At 36.2% G+C, this 18,421-nt stretch overlaps 2 protein-coding genes across 7 annotated transcripts; both read left to right on the forward strand.

Moving 5' to 3' along the window:
* Positions 1 to 209: 209 nt before the first annotated feature.
* LOC110749902 (uncharacterized) lies at positions 210 to 6,373 on the forward strand. 5 transcript variants are annotated; one of them, XM_021950109.2, is made up of 10 exons: positions 210 to 438; positions 619 to 1,290; positions 1,474 to 1,560; positions 2,001 to 2,119; positions 2,210 to 2,286; positions 3,033 to 3,087; positions 4,558 to 4,648; positions 4,726 to 4,788; positions 5,455 to 5,911; positions 6,002 to 6,373. In XM_021950109.2, exons 1-10 carry the CDS (start codon positions 361 to 363, stop codon positions 6,061 to 6,063), a joined length of 1,761 nt encoding a protein of 586 aa, XP_021805801.1. In that variant the 5' UTR covers positions 210 to 360; the 3' UTR covers positions 6,064 to 6,373. The 5 variants fall into 5 exon arrangements, with proteins under 5 accessions (XP_021805801.1, XP_021805797.1, XP_021805798.1 ...); XM_021950105.2 differs by having other exon boundaries at positions 5,455 to 6,373; XM_021950106.2 differs by having other exon boundaries at positions 2,010 to 2,119; positions 5,455 to 6,373.
* Positions 6,374 to 12,996: 6,623 nt separating this feature from the next.
* On the forward strand, positions 12,997 to 18,397 carry LOC110749880 (DUF724 domain-containing protein 3-like). 2 transcript variants are annotated; one of them, XM_021950082.2, is made up of 9 exons: positions 12,997 to 13,605; positions 14,290 to 14,718; positions 14,899 to 15,273; positions 15,560 to 15,623; positions 15,794 to 15,942; positions 16,344 to 16,440; positions 16,688 to 16,759; positions 17,327 to 17,461; positions 17,539 to 18,397. In XM_021950082.2, exons 1-9 carry the CDS (start codon positions 13,132 to 13,134, stop codon positions 18,177 to 18,179), a joined length of 2,436 nt encoding a protein of 811 aa, XP_021805774.1. In that variant the 5' UTR covers positions 12,997 to 13,131; the 3' UTR covers positions 18,180 to 18,397. The 2 variants fall into 2 exon arrangements, with proteins under 2 accessions (XP_021805774.1, XP_021805775.1); XM_021950083.2 differs by having other exon boundaries at positions 13,433 to 13,605; positions 14,300 to 14,718; positions 17,539 to 18,396.
* Positions 18,398 to 18,421: the final 24 nt, after the last annotated feature.

An 18,421-nucleotide genomic window follows, 5' to 3' on the forward strand; every position in this document is an offset into this window, starting at 1 on the left:
GAGAATGTTTTGGATAAAAATGTTGGGCTCTCACTTTTTATTAACTCTTTTCAGGCCCATTGTTCCCCATTGGGTCTCTTAAAATGCGAAAGGGAAGGCTCCAACATTTTGAGACCAAAAATGTAAAAACTAAAATGAACAGGCCCAACATTTGAAAAATAAAAAAGAACAGAACAAAAGAAGCACCGACTTCTTCGTTTTGACACAAAAGCTGACGAAGAAGGCAGGTGCCACTTCTAAACCCTTCTTAAACCCTAGCTCCTCCTCTCTTGCCTCTAAGAAAGAAAATAAAAAAATTCACAGAACTCGTTCAATCATTCAGTACTCTGACTTCATTCTTGGACTCCCTATGCTGGCATAATGCTACCTCACTACAATTCGTTTCCTCACAATTCCAACCAAGTTCACGTCAATGGTAGCTCTGCTCCACCTCACCAGGTATCTCTCTCCTACACTGCCAGGCACTGGTAGATGCCAATAATTGCTTTTACAAACTTAAAGCTGCTTCGTTTTGTTTTCCTGGGTTTTGGTTTTGGTTTGTTTAAGCAGCAGCGGATTATGCAATCTAATCCAGGGCTTAAAAATTCGTCTTCTAATATGTTGCGACTTCTTCTGCAGATACAGCCTCAATTGGGTATCAAGAATAATCAAGTTCCAATCCCGTTCAGTAATGCTAATGCACATTTAAGCAATGGGCATGGAGGGGCCATGCCCAATATGCCACCTTCCATGATAGCTCAACCCAATTTCATGGGTGTACCTAACAACCTTCATCCTATGCAAAGTAACCATCTGGGTATGCCTCAATTCGGTTCTGTTGGTCCTACATCTCAACCAGGTCAGCCCCATGTTGGATTTTTCGGTTCACAAAATAATGCACACGGTATGAACTCCTTTGCTTCCTTTCCGCTTCATGGGCAATTCTGCAATTTGGTGCAGAATGTGAATCAAGCGGTTTCATCGCAGCCGCCTGGGCAATTACTTGGGCATAACCTGTTAAAATTACCACAACAGATCAACCAAAATATGGGTTTGCCATATGGACAATTCTGTTTGCCAAATCCATTGCAAAATATGAATCAATTTGTGCAAATGCAAATGCATAATCCATCCCAACTTGGTCCTAATTATGCTTTTGCGGGATTGAATCAAGCACCTCAGGCTACAGTTTCTCAAAATTCCCCCTTTTTTCCAACCCATCAGTTCGGTAATGGGCATTCTAATCAGGCAGGCCAGCAAGTTAACCAGAATCAGCAAAACTTGGTTCTGCCTGCAATGCAAGGGGCACAGGTAACTTTATTTTGCCTTGTGTGTATATGAAAATATATTCTTTGTGGCAAAATGTTACTTGGATATCTCTCACATATCTCCTAATATTTATTTACATTTTTATTTCTTCTTTTTAAGCTTAGAAAGAAAAAAAAACTCCGGCTACAGTTTCTCAAAATTCCCCCTTTTTTTGCGACTCATCAGTTTGGTAATGCGTATTCTAATCAGGCAGGCCAGCAAGTTAACCAGAATCAGCAAAACTCGGTTCTGCCTGCAAAGCAAGGGACACAGGTAGCTTTGTTTTGCCCTGTGTGTATTTGAATTTATTTTCTTTCTTGAAAAAATATCTCTCACATATCTACTCATCTTTTTAAGCTTAGAAAAAAAACTTAGTTTTATTAAGCTTAAGGACGTGATAGATTCTGGGACTTCCTTTGTCTGTGCATTTGTATGTGCACTGGGTAGTTAATTTGCATAAACTGAGTCACTTTGTTGTTGGTTAAGATTGTAAGGACAAAGTTCTTACATTATGTTGATATAGTAAGGCCATACTTTTCTGAAATCCATTATTTGGTTATGCCTTCATTTCCTGCCTTCAATTTCTGTTCTCTCTTTTACAGATTTTATGCCAGCATTTTTCTGAAGTACATTTTCTCGAAAAGAGATAATTTCTAATTGATATACTATTCTGAATTAGCTGCATCGGTTGTGGTGAATACACATGTTATCAGTTTTTTCAGGAAAATCATACGAACACTGGTGGTGTTTACAGTTCAAATACCAATTGGAAACATTCACCAAGCAAAAGCTTTACAAAGCATCCGAAAAGAGGGGTGCAGCCACAAGGGGGGTAGGTTTTTCTCATGTCACTTCATTATCTTATTTTTTCTGAAGATTTTGACCAGTGACTTGTGATTCATTATATATATGGTTTGTGCAGATTTCAGAATTCTCAGTTCCATCATATGAAAAATGCAAAGGGAAAGTTTGCTTTTCCTAACGGGAACAAAGGAAAAGGTGCAGTTTTATATCTATCTACCAAGTTTATTAGTCTTTTATGTTTTAGATAGGAAAATGCTGCGATTTCGTGACGGAGGTACTGCAAATTTGGCTTGTTGTAGTAGAATACAACTATATATCTACTACTTTCTTATTCCCTGTGTGCTTGTTCTTCAATATGCTTGATCTGGGATGCAGTAGTCCTTATCAATTTCTTCAATTACATAGAGTTTTAAACCACCTGAAGCTTGTGGAATTATTAGTATCATGGAATTTCACAGATAAAACTTGGATTCAAAATGGGTATGACTATATTTAACTGCTCTTCCACATGCTATGTGTGGAATCCCATGAAGGTGGGCTTGAGGTAGCCTAAAACACACAAATTGTTCGCTTGGGTTGCCTTGTGGTGTTACTCAAAGTTCATGGAAAACACCGTACTTTAGACCATAGCATTACAGAAGCTTGCTATATGAGATTCAATGGATATTTGCCAAAGAAGAAAAAAATTCCCACTGGATTAATAAAACATTAAAAATATTTACAAAAAAAATAGAAATGAGGTTCCTGTGTTCTCATTAACTTGCGTTGTTTGATGAAGCCCTGTATCATCTAGTACCCTTTCATATAATTTTTTATAGTCCCTGTTTTTGTCCTTTCCGATCTCTTCTTTCAGCGTCTTTGTTGGGCATGCGTGAGTGTGGGTTTGGGAGCTACTATGAATCTAAGATTTCCTGTTTCTTTTCTCTCCACAAAAAAAGCAGGGTTGATAAATGAGAGCAAAGGAAAGTTTACAAACCAAGGCGGGGAAAGGAAAAGGTAATCTCTGCTTGATCTCTCATATCTTATATTGTTACATGTGAACTAATGAGTATGCTCTAATTGAAATATCACAACTTGGGCTGCCAAATCTATAGTGTTAATCAGTGAACTTTCCTCTCAGGTGGAATCAGTGATCAAAGTTAAATTATTTAGGGCCTGTTTGGTAGCACTTTCATATTTGGGTTTTGTTTTTTGTTGTTTTGATTAAAGATGAGAGGGGAGATGGATGGGTGGAAGGAGGGAGGGAGAAGGAAGATATAAGGAAGAAATTCAAGAAGAATGTGTGAAATAAAAACTTGATAGTGAAAGCTATTTGGAATATCTTTTATTTTTTTGAGTTTTGTTTTCATTTCAGGTAACCTTACATGTACATTGTCTCCCTCATCCGTTGCTCCCTCGATCTCCCTTCCCTCTCCCTCTTTTCTCCCATGCATTTCCTCCCTATCTTTTACTAAAACCAAAAACAAAGGTATTACTAAACGGGCCCTTAGTTGATTATGGCAGTGTCTGAAATATAATAGCTTCTTTGAGTAGTTGAGTAGTCAATGTAGGACTGTCATTTGGCGAGCTGAGGGCACATGTGAGCTTCACCAAGATACGATGTGCTTTGGCTGAGCTCATCCCAACCTGATCTTCAATCCGAAATCAGCCCGTTATGTAGACTTGTATTTGGGCTGAGACACCGACAGCATGGAATAGTTTGAAGATTTTGTTTTAATCAACAGTTTCAAACTTATTTAAAACATGAGTTATAGGTTGGGACTGTTAGGATTGGGCTGATCTATTCGTTATTCCATTTTTCAGGCCTAAAAGCTTTTTCCATAATCAGCTCACTCCAAGTTCAAAGACAGTCAACCTAAAAAGTTCAAGCTGAACAAGTTAGGGTTTGAAATAGCTCAGCCAAATTGACAGTCCTAATTACTATATCAACAGCATTAACTGGGTCCTTATTCTTCCTCACTCTTGTTCTTCCTCCCTGCTGCACAGTAACATTAGCATTGAAAATTGACCAATGTTTTCAATAACAACCATATTTTGACTTTAATTCCAAAGCCTTTGAAAATATCAGTTTTAATATAATCTGAAAATGGTGACGTTATAAAGTTTCTATAAGAATAAGTTGATCTGTTTCAAGGATAGAGATAACAAGAGACTTCCTCTGTGTAAGTTAAGATGACTGATCTTTCTGTCATCTGTGAATTCCAAAACTTTTAAAGCTTTCGACACTGATGGCCTGGTTCCAAGGAGCACTGATAGGAGTTGAAAATTAAATTTTTTTTGTGCTTTACATAGGAATATTTGGAAAAATTTACAGACCTGAATTAGCTTTACATTCACAGCATCCATAATCTTTACGTCTTGCCTCCTTGTGTATGATCACTCTTTATGTTACTACAGTTTCTTAATGTAATCTCATCACTCTTTTTTCTCGAATGGACATGAATTCTTTCTGTCTCAAATGAGAAGATCTCTTTCTTTGCCCTATACTGAACAAGAGATTCAGCGGTGGCGTGAAGAACGTAGAAGGCACTACCCATCAAAATCCAACATAGAGAAGGTTTGCTGACTGAGACGTGCCTGCTTTTTCTTTCCCCATCTAATGTAGATGTCCTGATATTAAAATATCACTTGCAGAAGCTACGTGAAAAGCTGATAACCTCAGAGGTCATTGAGAGAGAGGCCAAAATGCGACGAGAGGTATGCTTATTAACTCTCTCTCTCTCTCTCTCTCTCTCTCTCTCTCTCTCTCTCTCTCTTCTGATTGTTTGTACACTATAATCATTGAACAAGACTGAGCAATACTTTTGCTCAAGTTATTGACACCTGGACCAACTGAGCTAGTTTTGGTTTAGTTTTTGCCTCTTGTAATAACTTGTCACTTGTGCATGTCTCTAACGCATTGTCACGTAAATTTAATTGATACTCGAATAGATCATGGGTATTTCATTAAACCTGAAATTTGGCTTATATCCAGATTATGTCATGAAAGCTCTTCGAGACTGCCTTTCTTGGTTAAATACTTCCCTAATATGTGCACACTTTTGCCTAGACTTTGGCTAACGTCCAGATTGCAGGTTACTGTAGATAGTCTAGGGGGAGAGGGGCATTGTGATCATTACAATAAAAATGGAGAAAACCCCTTTTATGTTAAAGGTGGCATGAGAACTCCCTGCCCCAAGTTAATCCATTCAATACTCAAGTGCAGGAAATTTAATGTGTTTTGTTTTTTTCTTTATTCTTTTCTTACATGCTCAAAAAACCTCTAATGTTTCAATTTAATTTCTGACTGGTCTGTCTCTAAGCTTGTCACTTGAGTTAAATACACAATCAACATTCAGTAAATGTTAAGGAACTTTGTTGCAGCAACTGAAGGAGATTCTTACAAAGCAGGCTGAGTTGGGAGTTGAAGTTGCTGAAATACCATCATACTACCTTGAAGATTCAAATCAAGGGCATAGAAGAGAAGACAATAAGTCTTTCACTAAGAAGGGGAGATTACCAAACAATTTTGGTAAGAGGGGAAAATATGATAAAAAGGATCGGTTTGCCAAGAGGCAAAAATCTCATCACAAGGATTCATCTAATGACCCTTCTTTCAGCAAAAGGGAGCCAACCTTACTGCAGAAGCTTCTAAGTGCAGATATAAAGAGAGATAGAAGCCGTCTGCTGCAGGTGTTTAGGTTCATGGTGACAAACTCTTTCTTCAAAGATTGTCCTGACAAACCTTTGAAATTTCCTACGGTAGCAGTTAAAGAAAGTGGGTGCAATGAAGACATGGCTGAAGAACTGTCTTCACTTGCAGCGAAAGAGGCTTCTAAAGGTAGTGTCAATTCCATGGTTGAAATAGTTCATAACAATGATTATGAATATCATAATGATGTTTGTAATTATGATGATGGTGGTGATGAAGATGATGAAGAAGAAGGGGGAATTGAGAGAGCCGAGGAAGAAGAGGGAGAAATCATAAACTAGATATGCTACCTGAGTTGGTTAGTTTTTACACAAGCGACATTGGGGGAGACGAATCGTACATTGGACTTCAGTTTAAGGATGGATACTCCTAACCACTTTAGCTACAAGTCCCTTCTTTGAGTTGATTATTTTTATCTCCCTCAAATTGTACAAAAATGTATCATATGATTTTCTTGTTAAATTCCTGTTATCTCATACAACACTGAAGCGTGTGCTTTAATTAGTTATTTATTAACAAGTGAAACGGCGTGTAAGAGATATTTTACTCATATTTCTTGTTTCTTGTATAACAGAAATCAAACTTTTCTTATCTTGTTAAGGGAAAGATTAGATTAAAGGGGCTTTTTGCAACAGGTTACAAAAACAAACTCCTTCCAGCAATAAAACTGAACCGATTGCGGTGGATTCAGGGATGGAGCCAATATTTCAAAATGGATTGGGTTGAATTTACTTCAGGGATGGAGCGAGGATTTCAAAATAGATTGGGTTGGATTTACTTTGCGAAAAAAAAAAAAAAATTCCTATAGTAAAAAAAACAAAATCATCACAGACAAATATATTAGTAAAATAGTTTTGAATATGATGATACGATATTTGAGCATGAATATTCAACTTTAGGACAAACAACAGCATTAAAAATAATGCAAATAAGATATAGGAGAAGACCCTCAGTTACATTGGAGCAAGAATAAGATAATAGCAACATTAGATGTTATTAACCTAGATTTAACCATTAAGACAACATATATCCCTTGTAAGATAAGCAAGAATTTGAAAATATGATTATAGATATAAGTTACCAAATAAAGTTGAGATCATAAACAAAATTCAAGATAGTAAAAATTTTAGTAAATTTGATTCTAAATCTGATCATGATTTTGGAAGATTAAATGAGCAAAAGAATCAATTGAGTGACAACATTCACTTGTCCAAAATGATATTTTCAATGGCTAGTCATGCCTTTAGGTTTAAAAATGCACCGTCAATCTTTCAAAGAAAGATGGATAAATTTTTTAAGAAGTATAATAATTTTTGTAGTATATATGTAGATGATATACTTGGACATGCATAAAATAGAAATGAACATAAAAAACACTTATTAAAAATTTTACAATAATTGATTCAGCCTGGTATAGTTATTAGCAAGAATAAGATAGAACCATGTTTGTCGATTCAGCTGTACCAAAATGGATTCAGCTGCATCCTCAACTTGTGATACTCGCAAGTGCATGAGCCGTTCGGTAGTATAGCATATGTAAGTGCGAGGTCGATTCCACAGGGATTGGTGATTGAATAATTCAATTCAGTTTTCCTACACAAAACAGAAAAACAAGAAAGAAAATAAATAAAACAAGAAAGAAAGAAAAGAAAATAACTCAAGAAGATAAGTTCCCAAGTTCAATTAGATCAACGGATTGATTCTAGCTAAAGTATGATTAAGCCATGGTGTCTGGTCCTAATCTTGTATTCCTAATTCCCTAATTTGATCATCTGTTGTCTAACCTAAACTAAGCATTAGGAATCCATTAAGCATAGAAGAACATTTTAAACAACCAAGTATGTATCTAATCCCTGTTATCGAATGTCCATACATACTCTTCCTATTCATAGTTCAATTCGAATTAAAGCATGGTGTCTACTCTTAATTCAAACCAAGATAGCTAACATGCAAGCCTAAATGGTGATCAATCATTCAAACTAGCATAATAACTTATTAGCATAATGAATAAGAACAAAAACCATAATTGAAACTTGGAAACTAATCAAACTTGAAACTAAAGAAAAGAATTTATATAACAATGAAAAGTAAAGTGGAACTAAGAAAAACTTAAGAAGAATTTCAGCACAAAGATTTCATTACACAAATTGAAAACTAGACAGAGAAACTAAGAGAATTTGAGGGAGAGAAGGGAGGGGAGCTCTAGAGAAGTGTTTGAGAGCTCCCCCCTTTGGGGATGTGTTTGAAGCTTGAAGAATTCTTCTATTTATAGGGCTAAGAGGGAGGAACATCATGATGAATTCCAACACCACCATTCCTCTTTTAATACAATCCATAACTCCCACTTCATCTTGTCTATGTTAGTGTGGTTGGAATCAATTTCATCTCATACTTCTTTTGCTGCACCTCAAGCTTTCTTCACATGGGTGTTCAAAAGTGTTCAATTGTGGTTGCCTTTTGCTGCCAACCCATGTGGGTTTTCTTTTGGTTGCTAGAAAAAACGATTCTTCTGAACCAGGCTTATGTATCCAATGGGGCTCAAATTTGGATATGTCATAATAGACACCCATTGGAACAACTTGTATGAAGAATGTATTCCCATATGAGCAGTACAAGTGTACGTTTTGGGCCTTGCAAGTTGACTGCTGAAAATATACTGGAATTGACAATGCATTGCAGTCAGCTTGTGGGCTTGTTTTGGGCTTGATCTTCCCTCCAAAAAAATCTGGAAAAATCTGGATCTTCAAACCCTTTGAATTATCTTTCCAAGAATATGCAGCCCAACTCAAGAAAAAATCGGAAAGACCTTCAAATGTCATTTTTGGCCCAATAACGCAGATGCTGCCGAATTTGACCTTAAGCTGCCAAAACTTGCATAACTTCCTCTAGAAGACTCGGAATTATGAACCGTAAAATTCTTCAAAAACTAGACTTCCGTATCTTTCCAATGATATATGGATCATCATCTGGTTCTTCTTGAGCAAGTACAATCCAATTTGTGAAGTTGACTGATCTACAGACACCGAAACAAACACAAAATTTTGAGTTAACTTGTCTCCAAAATGCATTTAATGAGTCTCAAGCTTATTACACTGAAACAAACACAAAATTTATTAAAAGCACAAGTTTAACTCAAAAACATAATCAAATCATAAGTTAGAAGGGTACAAAATGATAAATAAATATGCACCGATCAAACCACATAAACAAGATATAGAATTCTTATGCATGTAGAACAATACAACTACAAGAAATAAATTAGAAATTACAAGCAATTTTGAAGACCTCAGGATTTGAACTCCATCACCTCTCAAAACGACTTTTGGTTTATGAATATAACAACAACAACAAAAGAAAAAAGGAAAATCAGCACCATAAATCATTGGCAAAAGTCATTTTTCGTTCCTTGTAATTTGGCGAAATTTTCACTTTCGTCCTTTTAGTTTAGTTCTGCCAATTTGACTCATATAGTTTGATTTTATTGGAATTTAAGAACACATCCAAATTTTCGTCCAATTTGTTGACAGAATAAATACTTGTCTCTTATATGGAGAGGTATTTTGGACATAATTTTGGATGAAATTGGATGGAAATTTGGTTGTATCCTTGATTTGCGATAGAATCAAACTATAGGGACTAAAAGTAACTTTTTCCCTAAATCATTTGAGGCATTACACAAATCTTTTTTCCCTAAATCATTTGAGGCATTACACAAATTCTGGAGCAGCAATGAGTTGAGGTAACTCCATCATGCAAGCTATGGCTAAGATGAGCAGGCGAAAATGAAGATAGCAAAGTTTGGGACACAGTAAATGCTAAGCCTTTGAGTGCTGCTCAATTGCTTTTGGCGTTTTGAGCTTGATTCATTATTTGATTCATTTCGTTGTCTCTAAATTAGGGGTGGGCACAATCCGGATTAGATTGGTTTTACCTCAAAATTATGCCGAACTAATTACAATATAACAGTTTGGTTTGGTTCAGTTTTGACAAAAGTCGTAAAAAAAAACTGAACCAAACCAAACCAATTTAAGATGCTTCGGTTTGGTTCGATTCAACCGGTTTGGGCCTAAGCCCAATTCTCTTTCCTTTTGCATTTTTTCAACATTGTTAACCCAATTACAACCAACAAATTCACAACTTGCTCCATACTTAAATAATTTTCTAGAGTATGAAACCATCCTTAGCTCAAGATGCCATAAAACTTCAAATTTCAATAATTAATATAGCTCAATTCAAATATCCATATATAGATATTACCTAATTACAATATTACACATGTAAAATATAATATAAATAAATAAATATACACATAAACGATCCTACTTGGTTTAGGCCGGTTTACAAAAGTTCAAAACCAAACCACATACAGTCTTGTTAAATTTTTAAACCGATTTTTCTTAGTCAAAACCAAACCAGACTGATAATTACAGTTTGATTCAACCGATTTCATCAATTCAGCCGGATTCATGCCCACCCTTACTCTAAATGGGCCCAAATAATTGGGGGCAAATGTTTATACCAAAAGGAATAAAATAAGCACAAGTGTTTGGATGGTCCAGTGTCATTTAACAACTGAAAATGAACAAATCAATCATTTGCTAATCCCAATTAATTTTGGGAAATCATTTGTCTAATAGATAAATCAACAACAATAGAAGCAAGCTTTAATATTAGGGAGATTCACTATTATACCCAATACAGGAGCTCAAATTTTTAAAAAACCAAATGGACTTTAGAAATACACCCAAAGTCCATTTACAACATAACAAAAAAGCTTTTAACTTCTTTTAAATTACAAAATTGTCATTCATTTCTTAAAACAAACTCAACCCCAAAATCTCATAAAAAAGCCTAAAACACTCAATAGGGCATCAAAGTAATTTAATAATCAAAATTAAATTGAATAGGGTTAGCTGTCATTTTTTGGGTTTGTTTATATAAAGTAAATGGTGTAGGGTTTATTTATAAGCTTAAGTGCTACAGTGTCCCCTAAAACATTGGTCAATTTTCACTTTACCCCCTTAAAGTTAAAGTGACCCACTTTGCCCCCTTGACCGATGTTTTGTGTCTCACTTTCTCCCTTACCGTCAAGTCTGTTAAAAATTCCGTTAAAAAATCTGATATGGCACCAATGGGACCCAACATTTGGCTAAACTAAGTGCCATGTGTGAAGAAAAAAAATTAAAATTAAAATTTGCCTTTTAAAATTCTTAATTTAACTATTAAAAATAAAAATAATACTTTAAAACAAAAAAAATCCCCAATTCCCCTCCTCCAACCCCATTATCCCTTCCCAGTCGCCATCACCACAATCACAACGACTGCTCCTCTTTCTTCCTCTCTCGCAGATCCAAGTTCTACCCCTGAAATTCTGTGCTTAATTCTTTATCCCACCAACCTCAACCTTTGCCACATCTCTACCTCAATCCAACATCTTCCACTTTTAGCAAGACAAAACAAAGATTCAATTAATCTTTATGTGCATGCCAAGAGCCTAATCTACACCTCCAGCAGCTACAACCCACCATCTCCATCTCGCTAAATTCGGAAGCCATCAAATTTGGTTGCAGACCTTCGAGTACAAAACAAGAAAAACAATGAATTTTTTTTTCTTTCAATTTGCTGGTTTTTGAATTTGCAGAGAGAGGGGTGGGTTGGGTTCAGCTGGGGGTGAGAGTGGAGCATGGGGGTGGGGCCTAGGTTGCCACTAATGCTGGGGGTAGGCCATGGATGGCTCCTTTGATTCCTTGAAACCTCTTTGCTGAAAGTGAAAGTGAATACATGAGAAAGACTAGAGACCCAACTGGAGGATGCCCACTTTGAGAATCAATATTAGAGTCAACAACTCTTGAGTAGCCTAGCCCATGAATGAGTAGAAGAGGGTTCCTCGCCCAATTCCATATGGATTTTAAAGAAAAAGCAATCTGTGTTGGGGAGAAGAAAATACAGAGGGGAGAGAGAGAGAGAGAGAGAGAGAGAGAGAGAGAGAGGGAGAAGAAATCTGGGAAGGGGGCTTGGGGATGATGGGCTTTTTATTTTTTATTTTTTAAAATTTCTTATATTTAAATATTCACTAGCCCCTAAAGCATGTGCCAATTGGTTTTCTTTTTTATTTTTTATTTTATTTTTAGAATTAAGAAAAGATAACATGGGTAGTTATGTTCCATAAAAGTATGACCTATTATCTGTTTTTGTTTTTATTTTTATTTTCTTTTAACATGAACAAAATGTGAATTTACCATATTATCCTAATTTAATTAATAATTTCAATTCTTGATGTTTGAATTAACCAAGGGCATTTTCTGGTATTTTGAATGTTTCACAATTCTCTACCTTTTGCTTTATATATATAGATATCCAACTAATTTATTTAGAGAAGGAATATTGGTGGGGGATGGGTGAGGTCAAAGCCCTAAATCCATAATTTTTAAAAGACAATTTTTAATTTTAATTTTTTTTCTTCACACATGGCACTTAGTTTAGTCAAATAGTGGGTCCTATTGGTGCCACATCAGCTTTTTTAACAGAATTTTTATCAGACTTGACGGTGAGGAGAAAAGTGATACACAAAATATCGGTCAAGGGCAAAGTGGGTCACTTTAACTTTAAGGGGGTAAAGTAAGAATTGACCAATGTTTCAGGGTGCACTGTAGCAATTAAGCCTTATTTATATTATTAGTGTTAAGAATTGGTATATGACAAAATCTATATATATAAAGTAAAAGGCAGAAAATGGTGAAACATTCAAAATACCAGAAAATGCTCTTGGTTAATGCAAACATTAAGAATTGAAATTATTAATTAAATGAGGATAATATGGTAAATTCACACTTTTTCATATTTAAAAAAAAATAAAATTAAAAGAAAAATCAGATAATGGCCTATTTTTATGGAACACAACTACCCATTATCTTTTTTAATTCTAAAATAATATATATATTTTTTTAAGAGGCCCATCGCAGGCGCGAAAGCGTGTTCAGAGAGCCTAATATCTCTTCATGGTATTCAAATCTTTTCTTTGATATAAAGGTGGGCCGAAGGCCAACAAAACCACACCAGTACTTTGGGTCGAGGGATAACCAAAACATCCAATCCAATTAACTCCCAGTGGGACAAACGCCAGTCGTTTCGAACAAAACTTGTTTTACACGACAAATCCTTCAAATTTTAGGATGAGTCGTGTCACCAGAGATGTACAATTTGAGAGTCCTGGACGGACAAAAAAATTCCTGTACTTTTTCACCCAAAACTTGACCTTGACCGCTCTGTTACTAAATATAGTACTGTTTTTCTCTCTGGAGAAAGCGAGAGAAAGCAAGTAAGAAAATCTCTAGAAAACAAGTAAGAAAATGGTGGTGAAGCGGAGCCAAGCGCATTTGAGCAAGGATTCAAAGGTGGAAGTTCGCAGCAACGAAGAGGGTTACAGAGGTGCATGGTTCCCAGCCATAATCCATGACCCTCAACCCTCAGATCTCTCACGGAAGAAGAAAAGGAAGAGCCTTAGCAACTCAAGCAACGCTCTGGTGCAGTACGAGAATATGGTCTCTGACGATGACCCAAACAAGCCACTCACTGAGCTCGTTGACGTGCGCTCCATCCGGCCAGTGCCGCCTCCTGACAATCCTGACCAGCCCTTGGAGCCAGCCGACGTCGTAGACGCCTCTTACCTTGATGCTTGGTGGGTGGGGGTTGTGATGAGGTTTGAGGATGACAAGTATACGGTGGGTTTCAAATGCCCACCTGATCTGCTTGAGTTAAGGCGCTCTGAGCTGCGGCCTCATTGGGATTTGCAGAACGGCATATGGGTTCGTGCCCGGAAGAAGGTATTAGTTCTACATTTTAATAATGCATGTGGGTTTGTCTTTTTAATATAGGATTTGCACTTGGTTTATGCTTGCATGAGCTTTCTTTTGTTTATCAATGAATTGTTTTGGAGCTTTCTACCATGGGTTTTCATGATTTAAGAACATGCAGGTTGTTTTTTGTACATTGGCCTTGCCTTTGTTGTTCTGCTTTTAGATTCTTCTTTTTTTCCTTAAAAAGATTTATATTTTTCCTAAAAAGATAATCTTTTTATGTTGTTGCACTTTTTAAGAGCAGTTTATCTGTGTTCATGTTTTCTTTAATACCGGTTGTCATGAGTATCATTGGTTCTCTTGACTATTCTATTGATTTTCCTGAATTATCAACCAAAGTTGTTATTTTTATTGCTTGTTGTCCTTGGTCAGTGCTTGATTTCAGGTTTGTTTGTGCTTTCTAATTTTTTTTGGGGACTTCTCTGATATTGTGGTGTTTGTTAGGAACTTGTGATTTTATGGAGTTTTAAGTTTGGATTTATTGAGGTCTTTACTTATATGTTTGCAAGTTCATGCCTTTTCAGTTCATTCATTTATCTCATTTGCCATATATCTGGATTCCTACTTTTGAGGGATGATAGAAATTAGAAATTTCTATATGCTGTGTTTCTAATAAAAAGAAAACTGATATTTCTCACTAATGGTTCAAAGAGGATGGCAGGATCAATTTTCAGCCCTGGGACAGCAGTGGAAGTGAATCTCAACAAAGAACATCTATTCTGTTTTTGGTTCCCAGCAATTTATCTTGGTGAACTAGGGGTCAACTCTTTCTTGCTTCAATATAAGAGCTCTAACAACTGCGATGTTAAAGTGGTCGTAGGTGGCAAACAGATTCGGCCTCAGCCTCCAAAGTTGGTGGAAAGAGATTTTAGGTTGGTGGAAAAGGTGGATGCATTCTGTTATATGGGTTGGTGTGTCGGAGAGATTAAAAAAGTGATTACAGGAAAAAAGTACATGGTCAGTTTGAAATTCACAGAGGAGGTGAAGCAATACAGTCAGTCAGATTTGAGGCCTCACATGCACTGGACGGATGGAAGATGGATTACTATGATCAACGGAAACTGGGTTCCTTACTTTAAGGTATGTGTATTTTTGTCTTGTTTTATGATGGGAAAAGGGCGGGGGTTGTCACAGCTTGTTCCTTTATGGGTATGATGGTAAACATGTTTGAATCATAGGTAAGTTTGAGTTTCTATTCTGAGAAGCATGCATAGTCTCAAATTATTTGTGGGTGGCTAAATTTTTGGCCTTTTGTTTCAGGAAGGTCACTTTAGTAGGGACTATGAAGTACGATCAAAGCTAGCATGTGAGAGTTTCAGTAGTTCTGATTTAGCAACAGCACTTGAAAGTTCAGGTGCTACCAAGGATAATAATGTAGAAAAAACACCTTCTTCGAGGATTTCATGGAAGAATCAGTCGGAGGACTTGAGTCCTTGCATTGATAAATCACCTTATGGAAAGACCAAAAAGAAACTAAAAATTAATCAGAAACCTAACGATGATGCAACCATTTTAGGTCTGTCCAAGAAGTTAATATGTGGACATTCGGAAGATTCCATATCTTTTGCACAATTATTTCAAAGGAGAACGCCAGTTAAAACATCATGCAAAGAAGCCCCAGTTAGAGATGGTGCGGTAAGTGAACTCTCAAAATGTGTTGTTGGTATATATTCTCCTATTGCTGAGTGTTCCTTCGGGGTAAACAAAGTCATAAGTCAAGTCTTCCCTTGCAAAACCTCATTAAGTTGCCCTCATTATATGAATTTTATAAGTTGATAGCATCTGAAGACTGCCACTTGAATGTAAGAAGTGATATATACAAAAAAGAAAAAGAAAAAAGAGATGCATTATTTTTACCTCTGGGTTTGTTTCTTCTGACACCTGATGGTCCTGATTAGAATGCATTTTATTCCTATTGCAGAAGACTAAGCAACAGCAGGTTGGAGGACTGGACAATCAAACAATAATTTTTTATAAACGAAAAGGTAAACCACAAAATTCTGAAGTTGATATCCCTTGGCCAAGAGTGAGATATGAGGGGAGGGGCAGGCCACTGAAATTGCCTGGTGAAAAAATCAATAGTCAGAGACATATATCCACGCTGAGTATCATTACATGATATTTTTTCTATATTAACATGTATAATTATTTGCAGTCAAGGGGGGCAGTAAAATAAAAAAGGCAGATGAAGAAGATGTTGAAGATGAGTATGGACGAGACAACGTTGAATCTTTGGGTATACGGTCAGATTTTGAACTAACAGGGGGATCTCATGCTGACACATCATGTCTGCTGCCCATGGAGGTATATCTAAAGCCTGTATGCTATGCTTCTTCTATATCTCTCAATGTATCAAAACTGCAGTCTACATTAATCTTATGTATTAAGAAAAAGTTAGAAATATTGTTGCAAAAAACAGGAGAGCTTAATTTTACCTCAGAGGGTGGTGTATAAGTGAAGGGAAGGACTAAAATGGAAAATGCCAATAATTCTACAAATATTTAATATTGACCTTACTAGAGGATTTGTTTTTATGAAGACAATTATTAATATAAAACTATAATATTTCATTTTAATTTTATCTATAATTAATTCAAAAAACGTATTTGGCTTTACTTAATCTCTGGAATAAGTACATCCTATTGATATTTATTTCCCTCTAACACAATTTCATTGATGATGATATTTCTTATTAATTCATGCAGGAGGTTGAGCAGAATGAAGATGGAGTGAGCAGTGAAATTGAAGGGAAGGGAAAACTGCCTGAATATCTTATTGAACACTCAAAAGATCCAGCAACAGGTATGCATAATGTATCAGAGCAACACAATTCTCGTTAGATATGTATATTTACAAAATCCAGTGTATACCAGCATGTGTGATTGAGGAACATAATGGCGTTGGATTTTTTGCTGCGGATGATACGAATGATATATTTGAATTGCCTGTAATAACAATGTGGGATTTGACATGCATGAGTAGCTAACAACCTGAATTAAGCACAATGGAATAGAAGACTTGTGGCCTGAATAAGTTCTGTTTTTTGCAGATGAGAAGCACAATGGAACTGGAGTTGTTGGTCAAGTTGAATTGATTAAGACACAAGTTGTCAATGATAATGGTATGGTACATCACAACCTGGAAAAACCTTTAGTTTATGTAAAAAAAATTACAGGAACTAGTGTGCAATTTAATTTGAATGCTCCCCATGACTGATATGCTTTTTCTTTAGTATTCTATAATTTTATGCTGTGAAAAAGATACGAGTCAAGTACAACATTTGGATGAGTGATTAGGAAAATGAAATTGGAAGAGTCAATAAATACAGGGAGTGAAACGTAATTAAGAAACAATGATTTCGCAATTCAAGAAATACACTGACCTTTGGTAATACTGAGTGTGCTTTCTGCAACTGAATCACGTGTGAGGGAGCTACATTTAAATCCCTTAATATTGTTCTAATGTCTACAAGACAATCCACTTTGTCTTTTCTGAAAAGTTCTCCAGTTGGGGAAAAAATTGAAACCATGGATGTATTCAAAATGTTGCTAGACCAAAAACAATGTTAGCTTAACATGATACTGATATGCTTTTCCTTTATTGTTTTTTCCCCTTTGGAAGTACTTGCTTATCCTATTCATTTTTATCTTGTGTTGTCTAAAATTTCATGTCTTTCTTAAATTTGCAGGTTCTGAAGAAGCCATGAGAGAGACAAAAATTGTGGATTCTTCAATGGATTACTTGACAACGGCATCTGCCCATGATCAACCTTTATCACTGTGCATCGATGAAATGCATTCTGTAAAAGCCATAGAGTGCTCAAGTAAGCTATTGTGAAAATTTTCAATGGATTCCTTTGGGTGTCATTAGTTTGACTAATATCAAGATTGTGTTCTCCAGGTAACACTACTAGGACCGCCAACCAACAAAATGAGGTTAGAGGAACACAAGTTGAGCAACAAGACAGTCCACGTTCGCCTTTTGTGAGAAGTTCTCCATTTTGGGAAAGTATTGAATCCATGGAAGTATTCAAAAGATTTCCGCAAAAGCCACATTTTCATCCTCTGGTGAAGTGTAAAGCAGTTTGTCGTGAAGGATCCGCCCTTGGAAATATGATAACCTTTGCCTCTTTGGTGGAGAAGACTTCCAAGTTTCAAGTTGGCGATCCTAGAGACATATTTGATAGCAATTTGGAGGCACTTGTTGACTTGGAAATGTTGGGATTTGATGTAACGGCAGTACGGCATCGTCTGAAGAAGTTGGTTGAAATGAAAGTTAAGTTGGGGCAGCTTCATAACCAATTAAAAGAAGTTGACATTCAGATCACAGAGTGTACTCTGGACAGAACCAGAAACAATGAAACCATCAGTCGGATTGATAAGAAGATTAAGGACTTGAAGGAAAAAGGGGCAACACTGATGTCAATCAATGTGGCCAAAGGTTCTGAAATTAGCAAGCTGCAATCAGAAGCAAATGCTATCACTGAAGGCATTCAGAGCATCCATTGTGATTTTGAGAAATTAGCTGCTGCAGCATGGTGATTGTTGTGATTCTGATGGATGACACCCTTTAGATTACCACCCCTTTTGCTAACCTTCGACACTGTTATATAATATATATACCCTTTTGAATGTAATGATATGATATTTACACCCTTTGGATTAACTTTTCTGTAGCTTTTTTTTAAAATTATAACAACCATTAGCCCTAGAAAGCTGGTAGCAAACAATTATTTGTATGTTAGTATCCTCGAGTCATTCTATAGTGAGCATCATATCTGTAG

This window comes from Prunus avium, chromosome 2 (genome assembly GCF_965620075.1).
Source record: "Prunus avium chromosome 2, drPruAviu1.hap1.1, whole genome shotgun sequence".
NCBI lineage: Eukaryota > Viridiplantae > Streptophyta > Magnoliopsida > Rosales > Rosaceae > Prunus > Prunus avium.

Excerpts from the sequence above, each read along its gene's own strand:
- LOC110749902 (XM_021950105.2), top strand. The coding sequence starts at position 361 with ATGCTACCTCACTACAATTCGTTTCCTCACAATTCCAACCAAGTTCAC. Across the intron at positions 1,291-1,473 it reads CTGCAATGCAAGGGGCACAG|TTTGGTAATGCGTATTCTAA; the intron begins GTAACTTTATTT and ends GCGACTCATCAG. Across the intron at positions 2,120-2,209 it reads GGGGTGCAGCCACAAGGGGG|ATTTCAGAATTCTCAGTTCC; the intron begins GTAGGTTTTTCT and ends TGGTTTGTGCAG.
- LOC110749880 (XM_021950082.2), top strand. The coding sequence starts at position 13,132 with ATGGTGGTGAAGCGGAGCCAAGCGCATTTGAGCAAGGATTCAAAGGTG. Across the intron at positions 13,606-14,289 it reads GGGTTCGTGCCCGGAAGAAG|AGGATGGCAGGATCAATTTT; the intron begins GTATTAGTTCTA and ends AATGGTTCAAAG. Across the intron at positions 16,760-17,326 it reads ACAAGTTGTCAATGATAATG|GTTCTGAAGAAGCCATGAGA; the intron begins GTATGGTACATC and ends TTAAATTTGCAG.